This window comes from Lactuca serriola, chromosome 1, assembly GCF_051521515.1.
Source record: "Lactuca serriola cultivar US96UC23 chromosome 1, Lser_US96UC23_V15, whole genome shotgun sequence".
In the NCBI taxonomy this organism is placed as follows: Eukaryota; Viridiplantae; Streptophyta; class Magnoliopsida; order Asterales; family Asteraceae; genus Lactuca; species Lactuca serriola.
In genome coordinates this window covers 256,928,946-256,951,939 of record NC_136408.1, presented here as the reverse complement: position 1 = coordinate 256,951,939, position 22,994 = coordinate 256,928,946, and the positions used below count along the sequence as shown (strand labels likewise).

Genomic DNA, 22,994 nt, shown 5'->3' with positions numbered 1-22,994 from the left:
GGTTCTACACCACCGGAAATCCTTCTGTGACCTCAATACAACCCGAATGTGCTTCCATACCACTGGCACAATCACAATGCTCAATAACCATAATCGAAATACTCTCAATCATCCATTCACACTACTGCTTTCACTTCCGTTAAGCAACACTCCCTCCCGAAGTTACATACATTTCCCTTTCCTTATCCAAGGAAATCTACTTGTCAACCTTGCCAATTTAGACAAGTTCCACGGTGCTCACACCCCACACTACACTATCCCTTGCAGAGTAACCGCTACTCCATGCATTGCACATGCTCTGAATCTGCTCGAAAGGACTCTCGGGTCTATGCACTGCCTTCCGCTAACATGATCAATACCCAGGTCCAGACCCACTGTTTGCTATCGCATCGCAACATACTCAATCCATCTTCTCATATAGATCTATCAACACATACAGAGTCTTCAGCATGACTGGACCGCCTTACCAGGCCTTCAGCCAATCTGGACCACTCTCAGAACCTTCAGCATGTCTGGACCGCCCTCCAGGGCCTTCAACCTGTCTGGACCGTTCTCCGAGCCTTCGGCCTGACTGATACGCCCATAGGCCTTCAGTCTCCCCGGACCACTCAAACTATCATACATCGTCCCAAACTATCCTTCCTGGGAATTTTTCCCATACATACTGTTCTAGCCCTCTAGGGGTTCCGAACTCTAACTCCATCCCACCTACTCAGATCTCGGCCTAATCCTAGGCCTCACGACAACCAATCACCCTTTCCCGAAAACCTTGGTCTGCACCTCGCCCCATTTGCCTGTCACTTACTCATACCAGCCCACACTCTTGGCTGAATGAAACACTGTTGAATCCCAAACAGCTAATCAGCCTCTAATGCTTGTCGATCCTCCTGAGAATTTTCCAATTCTCCCCACTTAGAACACTGCCTGCCAACCACCGGTGACTCGACCGGCATAAATCAATCATCCCTACTCAACATACTCCTCTTATCCATGAACCGATTTCCTCTGAAACGAGCAACCTCTACAAAATCACTTCCCGACATCACACATCACGAACTCTAAGGGAGTTCGACTCTCCACTGAACACTTCTCAAATCGCAATTGCTATACCCGACAACAAGACCATACAACCAAATTCTGACCATCAATCCTTGGATGCTAATCGCCTACAACTCCTAGTTACTAACACTCCCAACCAAACCATGAAGCACGCAAAACAGTGAATAAAATACAACACTACATAAATAACCAGATAACCAGACAACGACGAAATGAAAAGATACTCGCAACTGCATCCGGCTCTGCCCCGACCTCCTCTGCTGTGAGCTGAAAAGCACGAACCTAAGTCGTCGAAGGCTCCGCTCCACCCTGACCCCCTCCAATAATCCTCAAAGTGGCCGGTGCTAGAGCCTGCACCGGTCTGGCAACAAGCTGTGGACAGTTGGCCCTCAAGTGACCAACCTGGTGGAAATGATAACAAATCCTCACATCCTGAACCGGGGCTGACTGCCGACAAACCCTCGCGTAATTCCCCTCTCTCCTACACTTGCGGCACGCACCCCCAGACCTACAAACTCCGGTATGCCCCTTCCCGCACCTTTCGCAAGTGCACTTGCTCTGACTTCCCAACCTGGAATCAACGGTCTTGGACTGTTTCGGCGCCAGCTGCGACTGCGCCAGGGCCTGCCTCTACTCTCTCAACTGCAACTCAATCTCCAACTCATGCCGCCGAGCGGCATCCTGCAACTCCAGTAAGGTCTCGCACCTCTGCGTAGACACAAACTACTTGATATCCCTCTTGAGCATACTCATATATCGGGACATCTGAGCCTGTTCCGAAGCAAATTCAGGGCAAAACATCGCCCTCTCAGTGAACATCCTGGTGATCTCCGTCACCGAATCTGAATCCTGCCTCAGTTCCAAGAACTCCTGAGCCAACCTCTCCCTCTCAACCCATGGAACATAACGAGTAGTGAACATCTCCCGGAACTGGTCCCATGAAATCGCAGCCCGCTGCGCATCCGAATAAGATCCTGTGGTCAACCTCCACCAATCCTTCACCACGAGCCTCAAAAGGTTCAGAGCACACCTCACCCTCTGATCTGCAAGGCATGAACACGTGAAGAAACAACCATCCACGTCTGACAACCACCTCATAGCAACGATCAGATCCTGAACTCCATCGAAAGTAGGGGGCTTCATATTATCGAAGTCCCGATACTGAAAACCTCGACCGGTTCCTCCCCCTTGCCGCTGATACAGCCGTTGTAGCTGCCGCGGCAGCCGCCTCTGTGAGAGCTGCATAACGCTCATCAAAGTACTCAACCACGGCGGTCTTGATCGACCCAAACATCTCCGGCAACTTAGCCCGAAACATAGCAGCAACCTCATCATGCAGGATCTCATGAATCCTGGCATCCAACTCGTCCGTACGCATCTGACCAATGACCTCATTGATGGGTTTTGAGCATTCTAACACTTCCTAAGTGTACATGCAACCCTAATAACCTTGGATCTATGTTTGTCTAATTATCATGCAAAGTTGATTTCCAAGGCTATGATCCTATCTAGCATACATGGGGAACAATTTTAACTTGAATAAAAGATAGAACTACATACCTTGTTGTTGATTTTGATCCTTGAAACCTTGTGAGCCTAGCACTCCAAGTTTGATGCCTCAAATGCTTCACACAACACCAAATGCTATGGAGTAAACTTGGAGAGAAAGTATAACACTCTAAAAATCGGCTCTAGCCCTCTTGTTTCTTGTCTAACCAATTTTGGGAGAACACATGAGCTTTATATAGTGTTGACACATCTAGGGTTACACCATGTAAACCCTAATGTGTCATGACTCTTCATTTCCATGACCCATGGGTTTGTAACTCCCATGGAGCCTCCATGGAGCATCTAATGGGTTCAACCCAACTTGATTATCCATGGAGCCTCTTAGCCCACTATATAAGTTATGGATGATTTACATAATCAACCCATATATTTAATTAGTTATCTTTTGATCACTTAATTAATACCAAGATTAATTCTTGATCAAACTAATTAAATAATATTATTAATATATTAGAACTTATAATATATTAATAAACCACAAGTGTTATTTCTCTCATTTAGTCTATCCAATTGCATGGTGCCATGCAACCCAAATGAACCATGCCGAGTCGGGTCAAGTACATACCAGAAATAGTTATGGACTTAGACACCTTATCCAACAGTCTCCCACTTGGATAAGTCTAATAACTATAACTGCAAGTATGACTTCAGGAACCGATCGACAATCGTAGCTCTTTTCAACGTTCCTCGGAACTAATAAGATGATGGTATGCCATTTCAGATAAGGGATCATATAATCCTCTGTTCTTAGATATCAGCCGGACAAACACATGGAACATAGTCTGGCTTATTGTCCAGCAGTTTGTTTCCCGATTTCTGATTTTTTTGACAAAGAACTTAATTGAACACATCATATGCTTGTTCTACTACTTGTTAAATTACACACAAACGCATGTTTTATAACATCGAGTTACCAATGCGGTTTCATACGTTCAATGCATAACTAACTCATAGTTAACAAGTAATGTCTCTAGGTTTGAAGACTTATATGATATTACCGCCTCGCGATCACTCGAGATAAATTCCATGAAGTGATACCAGCAAGCGTGGGTTGAATCTAATACTCAGAACTTATGAGCACTCATGAGTGTTGAGGCCATGTCCAACATCTTAGACCTTTACAACCAACTCATGACATTCTTACTTCATATCTACTTCCAACATATGACTGACTGTGGATAATTTGAATAATATGTAAAACAACATAAATATTCTGGAAGTCAAAACATGCAAAAGAAATAATAGTAAACGATTGACAAAAGATAGTAACACTTTACTCATAAATAAATACAACTTTTATTCATCATCAAATGTCAATTATATTTTACAAATTTCAATACTATCTAACTACTAAAACTAATATCATCCTTCAGCCCTATGCTCCTAGCATGCTGGAGATGCTTAACCCTACCCAGTCCCTTCGTGAGGGGATCTGTCGGGTTCTCATCCGATGATACCCTCTTTGCCACGAGGAGTCCTTCTTCAATACGATGTCTGATGAAATGATATTTTCTGTCAATGTGTCTGGATCTTCCATGATCCCTTGGTTCCTTTGCTAAGGCAACTGCACTTTCACTATCACAGAAAATCTCTGTAGGCTTCGATATAGCTGGTACAACTCCAAGGTCTCCAATGAAGTTCTTTAGCCACATAGCCTCTTTTTCCGCTTCGCTTGCCGCTATATACTCTGATTCGCAAGTTGAATCAGCCACTGTCTTCTGCTTGGAACTTTTCCAAGAGATTGCTCCTCCGTTTAAGGTAAAGACCCAGCCCGACTGAGAGCGGAAATTATCCCTAGTCTGGAAGCTAGCATCACTATACCCTACAACTCTCAAGTCATCACTCCCACCGAGGGTAAGGACCCAGTCCTTAGTCCTTCGCAGGTACTTGAGAATGTTCTTTACCGCTGTCCAGTGAGCCATATCGGGATTCCCCTGATACCTGCTAACCATGCTTAAAGCAAAGGCTACATCAGGACGAGTACAGGTCATAGCATACATGATCAAGCCTACTGTCGAAGCATAAAGTATCCGACTCATTTCTGCTATCTCAACCTCAGTACTCGGGCTCTGAGTCTTACTCAGTCTAGTGTTACTCTGGATGGGTAACTCTCCTTTCTTGAAATCTTGCATGCTGAATCTCTTCAACACCTTGTCCAAGTATGTACTCTGACTAAGTCCAATTAGTCTTTTACTCCGGTTTCTCAAGATCCTTATTCCTAGATTATAGGCAGCTTCTCCTAGGTCCTTCATAGCAAAACACTTCCCAATCAAGGACTTAACTTCCTATAGAGTTGGGATGTCATTTCCTATGAGTAGTATGTCATCCACATACAGTACCAAAAAGCTAACTATACTCCCACTAGCCTTGACATATACACAAGATTCATCTTCACTCCTAGAAAAGCCAAACTCTTTGACTTTCTCATCAAAGCAAAGATTCCATCTGCGAGGTGCTTGCTTTAATCCATAGATGGATTTCTCAAGCTTACACACTCTATTAGGGTACTCTGTGCTGACAAAACCCTCTGGCTGATTCATGTAAACATCCTCAGCCAACTTTCCATTAAGGAAAGCGGTTTTGACATCCATTTGCCATATTTCATAGTCATGAAATGCAGCTATGGCTAACAATACCCTAATAGACTTAATCTTGGCTACTGGAGAAAAGGTCTCATCATAATCCACTCCAGGAGTTTGAGAGAAGCCCTTTGCTACCAGTCGAGCCTTATAAGTGTGTACATTACCATCCATGTCGGTCTTCTTCTTGAAGATCCATTTGCACCCTACAGTCTTACGACCTAGAACATTGTCAACCAAGTTCCAAACTTGATTGTCATACATGGATTGTATCTCGCTTTCCATTGCCTCTTTCCATTTAGCAGACTCAGGGCCTGCCATGGCTTCCGCATAGTTTTTAGGTTCATCTAGACCTACTAGTGTCTCATCACTAATAAGTGTCTCACCTTCCGCAGTAATATGGAAACCATAGTAATGCTCAAGTTCATTCTTAACCCTTGTGGAACGCCTCATAGGTACAACTGGAGGTATAATTGGATCAACATGAGGTTCCTCCTCAAGTTGACTGCTAGGGTTTAAGGTTCCTTCACCACTTGACTCTCGAAGTTCTTCAAGGTCAATTTGCCTCCCACTGTCTCCTTGGCTTAAAAACTCTCTCTCTCTCGAAAGACAACCCTCCTTGCTACAAAGACCACATTCTCACTAGGTCTGTAGAAGAGGTAACCAAAGGATTTTTGTGGGTAGCCGATGAAAATACACTTCTCGCTTCGAGGTTCGAGCTTGTCATGAGTCTCGTGTCTCATGGAAGCCTCGCAACCCCAAACCTTGATGTGGGCTAGACTAGGAACTTTTCCAGTCCACATCTCGTGAGGTGTTTTGGCAACCTTCTTTGTAGGGACCAGATTAAGGATATGGGTGGCAGTCTCTAAGGCATACCCCCAAAATGAGATTGGTAGCATAGCTAGACTCATCATGGAACGAACCATGTCCAACAAGGTTCGATTGCGCCTCTTAGCTACACCATTCAACTGTGGTGTCCTGGGAGGTGTCAATTGTGAGACAATCCCACATTCCCTTAGATAATCGAGGAACTCTGTACTAAGATACTCACCACCATGATCGGATCGAAGCATCTTAATGTTCCTACCCAATTGATTCTCGACTTCCTGTTTAAACTCTTTAAACCTTTCAAAAGTCTCTGACTTATGCTTGATTAAGTAGACATATCCATATCTACTATAATCATCCGTAAAAGTCACATAATAACGATTAGCATCCCTTGTGGCATGTTTGAAGGGTCCACACACATCCGTGTGTACAAGATCCAACAAACCTTCACCCCTCTCACATGAACCAGTGAAGGGTGACTTTGTCATTTTTCCAAGTAAGCATGATTCGCAACTATCATCTGATTTTAGGTCAAATGACTCCAAGACTCCATCCTTTTGGAGTTGGCCTATGCGTTTCTTGCTTATATGTCCAAGACGAAAATGCCATAATGATGCTTTATCCAAGTTATTACCATTAGTAGAATCAATACACATTACATTATTTCCTAAGTTAAATACAACAGACACAGCTTCGTACACACCATCACAAGGTAATGCTTTAAAATAAAACACATTATTAAAGAAAGCATTTATTCCACCAATTTCATTATAAAAAGAAAAGGTAAAACCTTGTTTATACAAAGCATGAAAGGAAATAACATTTATTGCCATTTCTGGCGAATAACAACATTTATTCAAATCTAAAGTAAATCCACTATTAAGCAACAAAGTATAAACTCCAATCTTGGTGACAGGTGAAACTTTCCTATTCGCCATGATCAAGTTTATCTTTCCATGCTCCACATTCTCACTTCTTCTTAGTCCCTGTATTTCAGAACAAATATGAATACTGCAACCGGTATCAAGGACCCAAGAGTTAGAATAGAGTGAATTATTAGATGAGATAGTGTAAATACCTGCATGGTTGGGTTTAACTTTCCCATCCTTCAAATCTTGTTGGTACTTTAGACAGTTACGCTTCCAGTGCGCCTTTTCGTGGCAGTAAAAGCATTCAACCTCTTTGGGACCAGAAGAAGGTGTAACGAAACCTTTCTTGGTTCCGCTAGAAGAGGAGTCATCAAGAGTCTTACCCTTGGTACCCTTCGAAGGGTTCTTTCTCTTCTTCCCTCTACCTTTCCTGATTGCCAGGACAGGTGTTGAGTTTGGAGTAGTAGCAGGAGTGGTCACAACCGACTTACCTTTAAGACCTGATTTTGCGGTCTTTAGGAGTCCCTGAAGTTTGCTAAGTGTAACTTACTCCTTATTCATGTGGTATGTCATGCGGAATTGATCATAACACGAAGGTAAGGAGTGCAAAATAATATCTATTGCTAACTCCTCAGGGAAGTTCACATTCAACTTCATCAATCGATCCACATACCTTTGCATTTTCTGCATGTGGCTTGTGATGGGTTCGCCATCTTTCATTCGGGTTGTGATCATAGAGGAGATGATTTCATATCGCTCTTGACGAGCACTCTGATGGTAGCGGTCCATCAAATCCTGGTGCATCTCAAAAGGATAGTAGTCCTCATAGGACTTTTGGAGTTCGGCTTTCATGCTGGCCATCATGATGCATACCACTTTGGTAGCATCTCTTTCATGTGCCTCATATTCAGCAAACTCCTCAGGAATAGCAGTTGGCTCAGGCACCTTGAGCTCCTTGTCAAGAACATATTCCTTGTTCTCATAACGAGTGACCATCCTGATGTTTCTGATCCAATCAGTAAAGTTGGATCCATCAAAGATGACTCTCCCACAGAGATTCATGAGAGAGAATGAGCTTGTAGGGTTTGAGCCAGGAGTAGCATTGTTGGAAGACATCTGAAAAGGAAGGAAAAAGGTTTAGTTTAGATATAGGGATAGTCCTTAATAAAACACCCAAATGTAATATTAAGGCTAGGATCCAATCACAATATATTATAACCTAGAAGAGGGATGCCGTAATCCAAGTTATAACATATTTGAAAGGTAGGTGAATGACGATTCACCAATTTCCACCATGAAAACGAAATATAAATTATTAGGTTTTATTTGGCTTTTAGAAATTCCTAGATTCTTTGACATTCATTGAACTTTTCAATGGCATGTTTTAATCTCGAGTGTACAATTCATGTTTTGTGACTGGGATACCGAGGATCACAAAACAAGGTGTGAAGTAACCATGCAAATTACTTGGTACCCTTAATGTTTTTCACTTAATCGTTGTGCCGGTAAACCACACGCGCTCCTTCCGACCTCATGAAAAACCTTAAGTCACCCTTTGCCTTCCTTGTTAAGGCCAAGTTAGTGTGCCGGTAAACCACACACGCTCCACCAACGACTTAAGCAAGGTGCAAAGTGTAATTTCATGGATTAGCACCTTATTCACATTTTCCTAAAGTAACTAAGATTGGGAATTTATAAAAAAATTAGTTACTTTATAATAATCATTATACTTTTAATGAGAATTTATAAGTCCTTGTCTTACCCGTTCGGCTAACGACCCTCCACCGGTCAAGCAAGCGGTGGGTGAGAGTGGACACCCATTAAGTTGCCATTTTATAGGCAACAACCTTATACCCACCTTATAGACCGGCTTCATGAATGAGGCGTACTAGCGGTAAGACGACTTTAATCTTATACATATATATATATATATATATATATATATATATATATATATATATATATATAATTATTAAATCATAATACTATAAGTATAAGGGTAGAATTTTAACTTTTTAAAAAACTAAGGGTTGGAACTAAAGTTTTATCAAGACTTTACTTGTTCCAAAACTTGAGGGCAAGTTTTGTAAACTTTCAAAACTTTTCATTTCTTGTAACTTATGAGTTAATTAGAGTATTTAAAATGAAGACTCTTCATTTTTCTAACTCTTGTGTTCTTTTAATGGTTTTAATTCAAGTGTGACTCTTGGTTTTCCATAACTTGAGGACAAGTTATGGACTCCATTAAAACACATTATGATCAAGAATTAAACTACCAAGTAGGTTACAAGTAATTCCTATGATCATCTAAATTCATAAGATCAAGAACATGAATATCCATATCAAAGTTTCAAAACCATATGAACACATATAATCATGAAAAAATGATATGTTCCATTGTAAATGGATTAGAACAAACATTACTCCATCTAAAACAAGTTTTATAACACCAAAACATTTTAGGGTAATGTTTCTAGTCCATTTCCAGCAGCAAAAGTCGAAAATCTACATTATGTGGCTCCTACTCGCCGAGTGCACTAACCTACTCGCCGAGTAGGATGAAGATACACATGAACATGGCGAGTCCCCCCATGGACTCGGCGAGTTCATCAGGCAGACAGCAAGTTTTTCAACTTGTGTCAATTTTTTAGCACAAATAACAAACAAACAAGCCTAGGCTCTGATACCACTGATGGGTTTTGAGCATTCTAACACTTCCTAAGTGTACATGCAACCCTAATAACCTTGGATCTATGTTTGTCTAATTATCATGCAAAGTTGATTTCCAAGGCTATGATCCTATCTAGCATACATGGGGAACAATTTTAACTTGAATAAAAGATAGAACTACATACCTTGTTGTTGATTTTGATCCTTGAAACCTTGTGAGCCTAGCACCCCGAGTGTGATGCCTCAAATGCTTCACACAACACCAAATGTTATGGAGTAAACTTGGAGAGAAAGTATAACACTCTAAAAATCGGCTCTAGCCCTCTTGTTTCTTGTCTAACCGATTTTGGGAGAACACATGAGCTTTATATAGTGTTGACACATCTAGGGTTACACCATGTAAACCCTAATGTGTCATGACTCTTCATTTCCATGACCCATGGGTTTGTAACTCCCATGGAGCCTCCATGGGGCATCCAATGGATTCAACCCAACTTGATTATCCATGGAGCCTCTTAGCCCACTATATAAGTTATGGATGATTTACATAATCAACCCATATATTTAATTAGTTATCTTTTGGTCACTTAATTAATACCAAGATTAATTCTTGATCAAACTAATTAAATAATATTATTAATATATTAGAAGTTATAATATATTAATAAACCACAAGTGTTATTTCTCTCATTTAGTCTATCCAATTGCATGGTGCCATGCAACCCAAATGGACCATGTCGGGTTGGGTCAAGTACATACCAGAAATAGTTATGGACTTAGACACCTTATCCAACACTCATGTGGTACCAATCCACCCTGATCACCCTCTCCTGATCCCGATCCCAAACCGGATCCTGCCCCGAGACGTCTCGTAATCGCCATACTGAAAATATGCTACAAGAATATTAGGCATTCCTCATAATAATCCCGAGAACTAGCTCCCAACAAAACCCTAGGGGTTGTGACTTCCTTGATACGCGTATGGGTCCTATGCTTTCAGTAGTACAGGCCCATACTACCTTCCACACCTACCCATATTTGTATCAAGTATCGCCACAACACCCTAACAATAACATATACATAATAAACACTCCATCCCCACCCCTAGAGGAGCACCACTATCCCATAACCGACCAACCGGTCTCATGCAACCCACCCATCCATGAAACTTCCACCGACCCTGTAGCATTAGTGTATACTAGCCACACCTAACGCTGGACCCGATAGACTTTTGAATATCCAATTCTACCCTAAGGTCGAATCAAACATTCTCAGGCTATAAGATCTTGATTATGCACAGTCGTGATGCATACACTAAACAACTATAGTAAGGATGTCAATTTCATATAAGAAAAACCCTAGGCTAATAGGCATCATGAAATCAGACAATTCTATCATGCAATTCCTGAAGATCCCTAGCCTAGTACTAGCATGTTGTTCTAACATATCACATAAACAATTAACTTGTGTGGTATTTTGGGGTCTACTTACTGGCTCTGGCTGATCGTACCCTCTACATCCTCCTTTACTTATTTCGAAAACCTTTTGAAAACCATTTTGTAAATCCCTCCTTGATTTGAGACTGGATTCACACAAATGTTCCTCCAATTCACACAAACCAAGGCTTTGATACCAACTTGTAACGACCATAAAATTCGAGCCAAATTAAAACATTTTAATTCATTCAAAACCATTAAGTTCATACATTTGTTTTCAAAATAGTTTAAACATCAGAGAATTTCCCAGAACCATATCACATAAATCATAAAACATGAGGAGCGGTACGATCACGCCTTCGCCTTGCCACGGTATCCTAAAGTAACTGAAACAATACACTGAAACTGTAAGCCCGAAAGCTTAGTGAGTTACCCCCAAATACCAACCACAATACCATACACATAACATATCATATCATAAACCGAACAGCCATGCATATCGAGTCTACAGTGTGACTGGTCCGCCTGCACCAAGCCTTCAGTCCACCCGGTCCACCCTCTCTCCGAGTCTACAGTATGACTGGTCCGCCCCCACCGGGCCTTCAGTCCACCTGGTCCACTCTCTGAGTCTACAGTATGACTGGTCCGCCTGTACCGGGCCTTTAGTCTGTCTGGTCCACTCTCCGAGCCTCGGCACGTCTGGTCCGCCCTCATGGGGCCTTCAGCCTATCCGGACCGCTCACCGGGCTTTCGGCCTACCCGGTCCGCCCTGGGTATGTTGGCCTACAGCACAAAGCAGGACCCGCCTCAACCCAACCCAGTCCAACAACCATGTGCACATAAACATATAATCATATAGCAATTCACAACTAATCAACCGATCTAGCAGATCACATAACATAGCAACATCCTAACCAGGATACCGACCTAACCAGATCTCTAACATAGCATCATCCTATATACCAGGATACCGACCTTAACTAGGCATCTAACATAGCATCATCCTATATACCAGGATACCAACCTTAACTAGGTCTCTAACATAACATCATCCTATATACCAGGATACCGACCTTAACCAGGTCTCTAACATAGCATCATCCTATATACCAGGATACCGACCTTAACCAGGTTTCTAACATATACCATCCTAACTACCAGGATGCAGGCATAGCAAAGCAATAACATAACAAACAACTACCCGGATTCCCATCCGATAAAGGGTCGGCCTTGGTGCCTTAGACCCTGTCGATATAGTGAGGATAACTCACCTGCAACTGCCGACTTGAAGAAATAAGACTACGCTGCTTTGACCACCAACACGAACTCCACCACTGATCATTACCAAATAACCAATCCAATAAATACCAATAATTACCAAAATACCCCTGGAAGACAACTGGTCAACCCTTGGTCAAAGTCAAGGTCCTCACTCAAAGTCAACCTTCCTGGTTGACCCTACTCGCCGAGTCAACCCGTTGACTCGTCGAGTTCCTATGCTCAGAACTCCCATGCCACGACTCAACTCGCCGAGTCGCCCCAAGACTCGTCGAGTGCAACAAGCTCTGAGTCCCTTCCTGCTCAACTCACCGAGTCATCCCTCGACTCACCGATTGACAGCTCAAAGAGAAAAGGTTAGGGTTCCACGAACAGACTCGCCAAGTCCAAGAACAGACTCGCAGATTCCAAGGCAATCTTCAACAGACTCGCCGAGTTATTCTTCTAACTCGCCGAGTCCATGCACATATTCATACAACTCGTCGAGTGCACCCATGTGACTCGCCGAGTCTCTTCAGTTCTCATTCCATGCAGAGGCTTTTCAAGCCATGTAGGGACTCAAATCTATAGATCCACTCTTCTCCAGCCTGGCCCTCACATAAAGTTGCAAACGTTACATGGAACCAAGGTGATATAATCTCAAAACACTCTAGGGCTAAGACTAAAGACGAAAGGGCTTCACCAATGACTCTTAAACAGAGCTTTATGATATATAGGACCATCACAAGCTTAGATTTGAAGTAGCGTCCTCAGATCCAAGCTTCTATCTTGAATTAGTTCTCATATCAATCACCGTACATGAATCCATGAAGAAATAGCTTAAGGAAATGGTTCCTTACCCCTTAAATGAGCCCAAACAACTGTAGATTTCTGATCTCCCCAAGCTTCCTGATACAATCCTCCAAACCTTCAAGCTTCAAATACCAAAGATCCTCCTCCGAGCTCTAATTCACTCAACAATGGGGTTTCCTCACGAATTAGGGTTTCTGGATCTCAAATGGGCAGCAAAGAGGCTGAGGGGAAAACATAAGGTTCTTTAAATAGGGTGCAAACCCTGAAAATAGGGTTTCTCATTCCGGCACCGACTCGCCGAGTCTAGCCGCTGACTCGCCGAGTCAGTCACTTAGCACGTGACCAAATCGCGACTCGACTCGCCGAGTCTATCCATAGACTCGCCGAGTCGATCTTTCTTAATTACACCAAGAACCCTGAACTTGCACTTCTAAACTCGGGATGTTACATATGTGTTATATGCTATTTTGTATTATGTGGTTAGCGGGCAGGGCCCAGAGACAGGCGGAGCCTAAAAGAAACAGATTTGTACCCGAGCGGGGCTCGAATCCAGGCGGGGCCTGGAGCGGCGGGGCCGTCATAGTGGGCGAGGCCCGGAATAGCGGGTGTAGCCCAGTATGTGCAGTATGTGTTTATGCAGGGTATGTGGTAGGTTATGGGAACTCACTAAGCTTCGTGCTTACGGTTTTCAATTTTGGTTTCAGGTACTTCTGGTAGCGGAGGGAAGAGCTCGGGGTGATCGCATGGCACACACCATTTGATTAGTCAGCCTGGGATGTTTTACTTTGATAATGAAAATATGTTTTAGAAATGATACTCTGAATTTATGTTATGACTTATGATATGTTTTATGAATATGGCTTTGGTAATGATTTAAAGAAAAAATTTTGGTACAGATTTTTGGGACGTTACATGGGGAGGTCAAATCTATAGGTTAGAGAAGCAGACCTGACCTCAGAAGGTCATTTGAGCGTTGCTATGAAGGAAACTCGCCGAGTGCATGAGGGAACTCGACGAGTCGAGTCGGGTTGCCCCGCGATTCGTTTCGAGTGGTAACCCGTCGAGTGAAAGGTTAACTCGACGAGTCGAGTGAGGATATGAGGATTAAAAGGACTCGCCGAGTCACACGAGTGCACTCCACGGGTCTGGTCAACGTTTGACCGCTGACTACAGTTGACTTCCGTTGACTTTTAGGGTTTGGTCAACACTTGGACTTTTGGACCATTAGAAGGGTAAAATGGTCTTTTAGCCTTCTGAGAGGACATTGGAAGGGACTAATCTAGCCTGGAGAGTCGTTATTAATTTGAGATGATTGCTTATGTGTTTAGGCGGGGCTAGGTCATTGTTACGAGGTTCAGGGATACCGAGCACGTGAGTTACTAGACAACATACGAGGTGAGTCTTCTCACTATACGTTACCTAAAGTGGTAATTATGTGTGACCGGAAGGTCTTATGTGCTATGAAGAGTATGTGATATTTTTTGATAGATGATATGTGATATGTATGTGTTATGTTATGTTATGAGCAGTATGTTATGGACCGGAAGGTCATCATGTTATGGACCGGAAGGTCAACAGCATATGGACCAGAAGGTCAAAAGGGTATGGACCGGAAGGTCTACTAGGGTTGGGACGGAAGTCCCCTGAGACACAGGGACCGGAAGGTCCCATAGAGCTATGGCCTTGAGTGGCGTATGTATTGTATGTGGTATTTTGGGGAACTCACTAAGCATTTATGCTTACAATGTTATGTGATATGTGTTTCAGGTACTAGCGAGGATCGCGGGAAGGCGCCGGCATGATTCGTACACACTGGCAGAGGATTTTATTTTATGATCTTGGGATGTGTTTTTATCGTGATGATATTTGTTGAACATGAGATTTGCGAATGTTGAATGAGTTTTATGCTGTTTGAAAAATGAAAAATTGTTTTAAATTTCACGTTGTTACAATTGAATGGTTCAATAAAAAGAATAAAATGGTGATTATAATTGAATAAGAGTTTAAAGGGTTAAATGTATTGTGGATGCCCTATAAGAAAAGAGAATGATAAGATAGACATGAGTGGTGATGGTGAGGTGTGAAGGATAAGGGCAGTGCGACCCACATTCTATAGTAACAATTTATATATTTAACTTAATAAATAAAAATAATAATAAGGGTTGTATTAATTTTAAATCGATTTGGGACCACAACAAAACTAAAGAGGTCGTCGTCAAGTGAGAAGAAAAAAAAAGTTACGACAAACGGTAAGGATGGTTTATTTAATTTACTCTATCATCACGTAGAAGTATTAAAGAAGAAAAAAATACAAAATGCAAAGCTAAAAACCGAAAGGTTTGGGTTGCGTTTAGTTACGGAAAACAATTTTCAATTTTCGTTTTTTGTTTTCCCTTTTCATTTTTTGTTATTTCGTTTTCAGTTTTCATTAGAAAATTTAGAAAACGCGTTTAGTTAAAACTTATTCATTTTTCATTTTCAGTTTTAGAAAATTAGAAAACATGTTTAGATATGTATATTTCTGTCGGTTTTCATTTTTATAAACGGTAGCGGTGGTAAGGTGGGGATGGGTAGGTGTTTTGTGTGGGTGTCTTTTTATGTGTGTGTATATGTGTTTTTATGGGGATGGGTGTTGCTGTGTGTATGCATATGTGTTTGTGGTTATGTATGTGTAGGGGGTTGGGTAGGTGTGTGAATGTGGTGTTTATGTGTGTGTATGTGTGTTTTTATGGAGATGGGTGTGGTTGTGTGTATATATGTGTGTTTGTGGTTACGTATGTGTAGGGGGTTGGGATAGGTGTGAATGTGGAGATAGGCTTGGGAGTGGGTAGATATAGATAGGAATAAATATGTCTATATTTTAGAAAAAATTTGGAATTAGAAAAATATAAAAAACTATGATTATCAGTTTTTCAGAAATTTCCAACTTTTTTTGTAATTTTAGAAAACGAAAAATTTTCATTTTTCGAGAAAATTTTAAAAAAACAGACAAACTAAATGCATTTTAAAAATTTCCTTTTTTCTTGGAAAATTTTTCTGGAAAACATCATATTTTTCTGCAACTAAACGCACCATTGGTTTTTTGTTTTTGTGAAAACCAAAATTTCACAGTTGATCCGATTTCTTTATAAGAACAAAAAAAACAAAAGTAAGATTCATTTGTTATAAAATTTACAACACCTGCAAGCAACTAGAAGATAAGGGATTGTTATTTAGATAAGCAACAATATGTACATTAAACGTAACTATCTAGACAAAAAATTGTCAACCATAAATACTATTTATGTATTTTGAATGCATTTGGTATCGTGTGGACAGAAGAGATCGCCGCATCAGCATATGCACATGGAATATTGGCACGTGACAATGACAGCCATCATCATCATCCGATGCATGTGCTTTTTATGATTGTGAAAAACCAGTATTCACATTCTTCAACAAAAAACCTGTTTTCTAATATACAATTACAACCCAAAATATGAATCAAGAATTAAAAGAATGAGTAATTTTGTTTTGTTTGAGTTTTAGTTTTTTAAGGAGTAATATTGCAATCCCGCATGTAGGGGTGATCATAATCCACAAACCTACTCCAATAACCTCGGAACTTTGGAATCCCAATTTCCAGCCATGGTTTCAAATTCCCATTGTAGTGAATCACGGCTGCTCTTTCAATCTCCTTTTGGCTGACATTTGGGTTATACCCAAGCCCCAATACATGCCATGATCTCTCTAATGGAAATACTCTCCCATAAAACGTTATCAATCCAGGTGGCAGTGTTCCCAATTTCCATAGCTCCCTCTCCGAGTTCTGCACAACCAAAAACATTCCTTTTATTTTATGTCCCTCCTCTTGTATTTGTATTTCTACTGTGTATTGGACAAAAAAAAATTGCATCTAAAAGTGGGATAGAGACAAAAAAAAATTCTCATCCAAAATGATTGGACATAGACTCGCTCTTAATCTCTTATCTTTGCAAAAAGATGTAAATGCCTCCCGTCTATTACTTATGTAGACATAACAGGTTGTACTGTGTTTCGCATGCATTGGAGTTGAACCGGACTAGATTGATGTCAATGGAAAAAAAAATTGCAATTTTTTCTGACATCTAAAAGTGGGATAGGGACAAAAAAAAATTCCCATCCAAAAAGGTGGGAGGAAAATTGAAAATTTTTGTCCCGCCCAAGAAGGTCAACATAGACTCGCTCTTAATCTATTATCTCTGCAAAAAGACGTAAATGTCCTCTCACCATCAAAAATAGGGTTAAAATACAAAGACTTTGAGTTTATTTTTAAGTTGTAAAACAAGAACTAACCAAATTTTGCCACGAGTGGTAAATGTCGGTAATATTTTGGTTTTTCCATTGTTCCAAATCAAATAGATTCATTCCGTATGCCCATCCACACGCACGAGGGTCAAAATTCTTAGCAATCAAAGGATTGGAGAAATTAAGGTAACGGTCAAAGCGATGAAAACTTTCCCCACACGTTTCAACAGCCCCATTCACCTTCCCTTTCATATCCACACCCCACAATCCGGTCAGATCCTTTTGAACCACAATATCATCATCCAAAAACACCACTTTATTAAGCTTTGGAAACATCTCGGGGAGATAAAACCGAAGATGATTCATCATGGATAGATACTTTGGGTTTCGGAATTTCAAATTGGAATCCAATTCCGTGGTTTTCGTTTTGAAATAATAATCAATCATTTTTTGAGAGGCTAACTGTTTGAGAACCGGACTGTAGCTTGCATTTAGCCATGTGAATTCGTCCACATTTTGGACCTCAATTGTCGCATTCCATGGTGGATTTGCAAGAAACCACATCCTCATTGCTGCGTAGTTTAGTTTATCCGTTACAATGTGGAACACGTGTTTTGAAGAATCCTGCAAGATTTTTTGAGATGTTTATGATCTGGTTGTTGGCCTTTATAAGTAACAACTAACAATTAGAGTAAATTACACGAATGGTCCTTATGGTTTGGGGTAATTTGCAAGTTTGGTCCCTAACTTGTTTTTTTAACTCGGAAGGTCCCTACAGTTTGTTTTTATTGCACGCTTGGTCCTTGTCTTACCTAAAAAGACTAATTTGCCCTTGATTTTTTAATTTATTTAAATAAACACACCCCCAACCCCACTTCCACCTCACATTACCTTACCTTACCTTACCTTACCTACCCTACCCCACCTTATTTAAAAAATCAAGGGCAAAATACTCTTTTTAGGTAAGACAGGGACCAAGCGCGCAACAAAAACAAACAGTAGGGACCTTCCGAGTTAAAAAAATAAATTAGTGACCAAACGTGCAAATTACCACAAACCATAGGGACCATTCGTGTAACTTACTCTAACAATTAACAGAAAGGCATACCTTTGAGCTAGAAATAGTGGAATTAACAACGACTGCAGTTGCTAAGACGTTATCAGAAAACAATGCGTAGTGGAAGAGGTTTGGGTCTTGTAATTTGTCTTGATTTGGGAATTGCTGAGAGGAAGCATTTAATGAGTAGTAATCGGCTGAAAGGCGTAAGGGGAGACAATGGAGACCTTTAGGAACAGTTTTAGCAGTCAAATGAGTCAAAAACAAAGTCTGTTTTTCTTGCACTCTCAGTTGTTGTTCTGTTGAGTGAATAATCCCACGCAATTTTTTTGCATCAACACTGCACTCGTCTTGTATTCTCCTTCCTTTCAACAATGTTTGCTCCATTGCTTTCATCTTCTCATTAGCACTACACCAAAAACCAATAAATAAATAAACCTTACAACCTAAAAAAATAATAATAATAACAACTTTATAAATGATATTATAACGAAACAAATTTGAAACATAAATACTACATTTAAGATATTTATGGTTAATTAATATCCATTTACAATAAATGCTACAAGTAAGAAATACTAAACATGAAGGACCAAATGGTACACATAAACGTTTAACACCAATTACAACAATAAATGTGGCGTTATACTATTTTTCCTTTATAAACACTTTGGTGCAAAAAATGGTTTTGGGTTGTGTAAAATGGTGCAAAAAAAATGTTTTAATTGGGATTTGGAGTTGGATTTGAGATGCTATAAGATCTAACTTTTTGAAAAGTTGACAAATTGTCATTTTCTCAAATATTTTTACAAAATCATTTAACACTTTGTCCGGAAAGAAAAACAAAGAAATAATAATTTAAGAAAAAAAGAAAAAGAAAAAGTGGGCTTACTTGTTAGGGAGTTGAGAGTCATTAGTTGCATCAACAAGTAGTTTTTCTACATCTTTCATACGTATACGGAGTTCTCTGTTAAATTGGGCATTCGTCCTTGTTGCTGAAAGTGAAAGGTAAACTCTCGCCATGATCAACTGATCCTTAAGATGACGTACACGAACATCACCCAAAACTTCATCTTGATCTTGCTTCCTTTTCTCATTTCTGTTTCTGTGATTTGCAGGTTTTCTTTCACTTACTTTCAGAGAAACTTCAACTGCTTGTGCTTGTTTTAGTTCCTTAAAATTATGAAAACATTTATTTCCAGCTTAAATATGGAGGATGCAATCAATACCGAATTGAAAAACAGCACATAAACAGCTGGAATAAAAGATAACCTACCAAATCAGGCACCTTTAACTTTTCACTTTTCTTTTCTACAGGTGGTGATTCTTCATTCGCCCTATGATTAGCAGTAACTTGCCTGATGGGATTGATCTGATTATCCCCAGTAACATTCGTATCGATCCCCTTGGATTCTAGCAAAGTTTCAATGTTGGAAGAACTGTTAGGTTGCGCAAGAATCAATAATAATGATTCTGAGATCAGAATGTAACAAAACAAACCTTCGTTTAGCTGTCTTGTTCTTCTGGACTTTTCGGTATCAGATTGAGTGGAATTTTCAGAATAAACAAGTCGCATAGGTTCTTTTAGCGATGTGGATGACTCCTGGTGGATAGAAAAAACGAATATAAAGGAGAATTTATCAGATAATCGAAATTCGGAAAGTAGAACATTCGATTCAACTTCAACCCACCTGAGGAAGAAGAAAATTTAGGGCTGTGGCATCCGGATTCGATGGCTGAAGAAAGGAAATTGATACATAAATAAACAGTGGTTAAATTGAGATCGGAAAAAGTAGTAGACTGGAAAGCTTACTAGAAGTGATGAAGGCTCCTGAAAGAATTCATCCGTAGCTGCGAGAGAAAGAAAACCCATTAGTCAAACGGAGGATCTGATAGTAAGAATGGAAAAAGAAATTAGATGAATTAAGAGGGGTTTTACAAAAGGTTGATAGTTTATCAGTGTAAAGCACAATGGGGGCAAGAACTGTCAAGAAAAGAAACGCCATAACCGGCTTTCTGAGCCTCATATTCATCTTCATCTTCATCTTGCAAAAACAATCAAAACAAAGAAACCCCAATCTCAATCAAGAAGTCGCTTCTTCAATGGTGGATGGGGTTTATGGAATCGAACACAAATCCTTGTATCTATAACATTAAAAGCCCACAACAGCAATTGCGGCAGCGAAGATCTTAAGCTGGAAGTAGAATAACGATGATGAGAGAGAGAGAGAGAGAGAGAGAGAGAGAGAGAAGTAAAATATAAAATTGTCGGCGATTACAGTGATGATAACAGATTAAGAGAGAGAGAGAGAGAGAGAGAGAGAGAGAGAGAGAGAGAGAGAGGAAAAAACAACTTGGAGAGTGGTTTTATTCGGAATAAATAAGAGAAAGATATAATTTCCTTTTATATGATGATGATAACGGGATAATCAGTTCAAAATATGATAGGTTGCAAATTAGTATTAAATAGATTTCTCTATTTTTTAGGTATTCTAATAAAAACAAGACAAAATTTATTGTGCGTCCCTGGTTTTTTTTTAAATGACACTTTCAGATAATTTTAGAAAATGTTATTTTATGGTTCTTATGTTTCAAAATCAATCGTGGTTAGTTCTTTTAGTTTATTTCATTAAAAACATGTAAAAGGATCAATTTACTCTCTTTTATATTTTTTTATTGTTTTATTTTATCTTTTTAAGTTTTTTTTTATAATATTGAACCCCATCTCTTCCTTGCATTTTTCGATACTTTAATACTTAAAAGTCAAATAGTATTTTTTGGTATTTTAATACTTAAAAATCAAACAACATTGAACTGTTAAAACATCTCAAGGTGTTAAGACAACTCAAGATGCTCCATCAATGTCAAAATCCAAAAGAAAAAGCAAGGAAAATGTTATAACTATGGTGAAAAAACACCTCTAGCTTCAAGTTAATAAATGGAAAATATATAAAAATAAATAAATAAATAATTATTCAAGCAACAACTTACCATTAGAATGTTAGAATGTTTTTTCCAATACTTAAATATACATCAGTTAAACATATTGTCGCATGGGTTTCTAAAGGAAACTAATCATGTTGTTGTGTACGATCACAACAACATGGGCATATTTGGTACTTGGATTTGTTGGATATAGTGTTTATTTCAAGACCATGACTAGATGAAAATCACTTGTAAGTGGTTTAATCAAAGAGGATGGTCTTTCATTCACATTTGGGGATGATATCAAGGGACATACCAAAGGTCATGGTGTTCTTCAAGTTCTTCGATACAGATCCATCAAATTCTAAGAATTTCCTATATTAAAGGACTAAAGAATAATCTTATATTAGTTAATGAATTATGTGATGCTGACAATGAAGTACATTTCAATAAAGAAAGGAAGAGAACATTATTGATATTGATAAGAAGGTGGCTCTTATATCTAAATGGAGTCCAAATATTTATATACTTAACTTTTTTGTGCTGAAAGTTTCCAAAAAAATATGATTTATGTCCAAAACACTACCTAAATTTAAATTTGATGTAACATGAACTGTTATATGAGTTTAACTTTAAGACTATTGCCAAGTTGTCCAATGATGAGCTTGTTACTAGAATTCCAAATATGAAATTCAACAAAGATAAGCTTTGCTCGACTTGTGAACAAAGAAAGTAACATAAAAACTTCTTTAGGTTAAAACAATACTTATCGATCAACTCTCCATTTACTATACTCTACATGGATCTTTTTGGACAGCTCTAGTTCAAAGTTTAGTTGGGAAAAGACGATATTTTGTTATAGCGGATGACTTTTCAATATTCACATGGGTTATGTTTCTCAAAAATAAAATTGGTGTCGTGTAACATCTCAAAAATCATGATAAAAAATTCATTTTTCAATTAAAGTAAAATCATTGTTCAATCAAAATCCCAACTCATAAAACCAAGTATCAGATACAATTATCCCAAAATCAGAGTATTATAAAATCTCCCAAACATATCACTGAAGGATGTGTACGATCACGCATTCACCTTGCTCCGGTCATCTGAAGTACCTTAAACATAACACTTAGACTGTAAGCCAAAGCTCGGTAAGTTCTCCCAAAATACCACACACGAAACATAAAACAACATGTACACTGGGCCTACATGTAACATCCCAAAATTAGAGACTAAATATTTTGTTTTTAATTAAGTTATTATAAAATCATAAGTAATAAAACATCTATAATAACATCTCATGTCAAGAACCAAAGTAGAAATAATCAACATATGTTATCATAAAACAATATCAGAGTGTAATCCTCAAGATCTCATGTGCGGAAATATAGTGTGATGCGTTGTGATCGAGCTGGCTCCTTTCCTTTGAAAAAGAAGTACCTGAAACGAAAACTGAAAACCGTAAGCACAAAGCTTAGTGAGTTTCCCCCCCCCCCTCCCCCCACCATACCACATACCACATAATGCCTAACCCTCGGTATCTTTCAACTGGTATCTGTCTGGCATATCTGGGAGTTGGGCTCCCTTTCGGTATCTTTCAACCGGTAACCGGTAACTAGCCTCCCCTTCGGTATCTTTGAACCGGTAACCGGGAGCTAACCTCCCC

General features: G+C 39.6%; 1 protein-coding gene across 1 annotated transcript; it reads right to left on the bottom strand.

Annotated features, from left to right (window-relative positions):
* Positions 1-16,267: 16,267 nt before the first annotated feature.
* Positions 16,268-20,735, bottom strand: LOC145050787 (putative galacturonosyltransferase 4). Its single transcript, XM_078998982.1, has 9 exons — positions 20,343-20,735; positions 20,217-20,254; positions 20,095-20,139; positions 19,904-20,006; positions 19,680-19,816; positions 19,296-19,576; positions 18,455-18,812; positions 17,395-17,970; positions 16,268-16,888 (listed from the first exon to the last, which is right to left on the bottom strand). The coding sequence occupies exons 1-9, from the start codon at positions 20,446-20,448 to the stop codon at positions 16,613-16,615; spliced, it is 1,920 nt and encodes a 639-aa protein (XP_078855108.1). The 5' UTR covers positions 20,449-20,735; the 3' UTR covers positions 16,268-16,612.
* Positions 20,736-22,994: the final 2,259 nt, after the last annotated feature.

Excerpts from the sequence above, each read along its gene's own strand:
- LOC145050787 (XM_078998982.1), bottom strand. The coding sequence starts at position 20,448 with ATGAAGATGAAGATGAATATGAGGCTCAGAAAGCCGGTTATGGCGTTT. Across the intron at positions 20,255-20,342 it reads TGATAAACTATCAACCTTTT|CTACGGATGAATTCTTTCAG; the intron begins GTAAAACCCCTC and ends TTTCTCTCGCAG. Across the intron at positions 20,140-20,216 it reads AGGAGCCTTCATCACTTCTA|CCATCGAATCCGGATGCCAC; the intron begins GTAAGCTTTCCA and ends TCCTTTCTTCAG.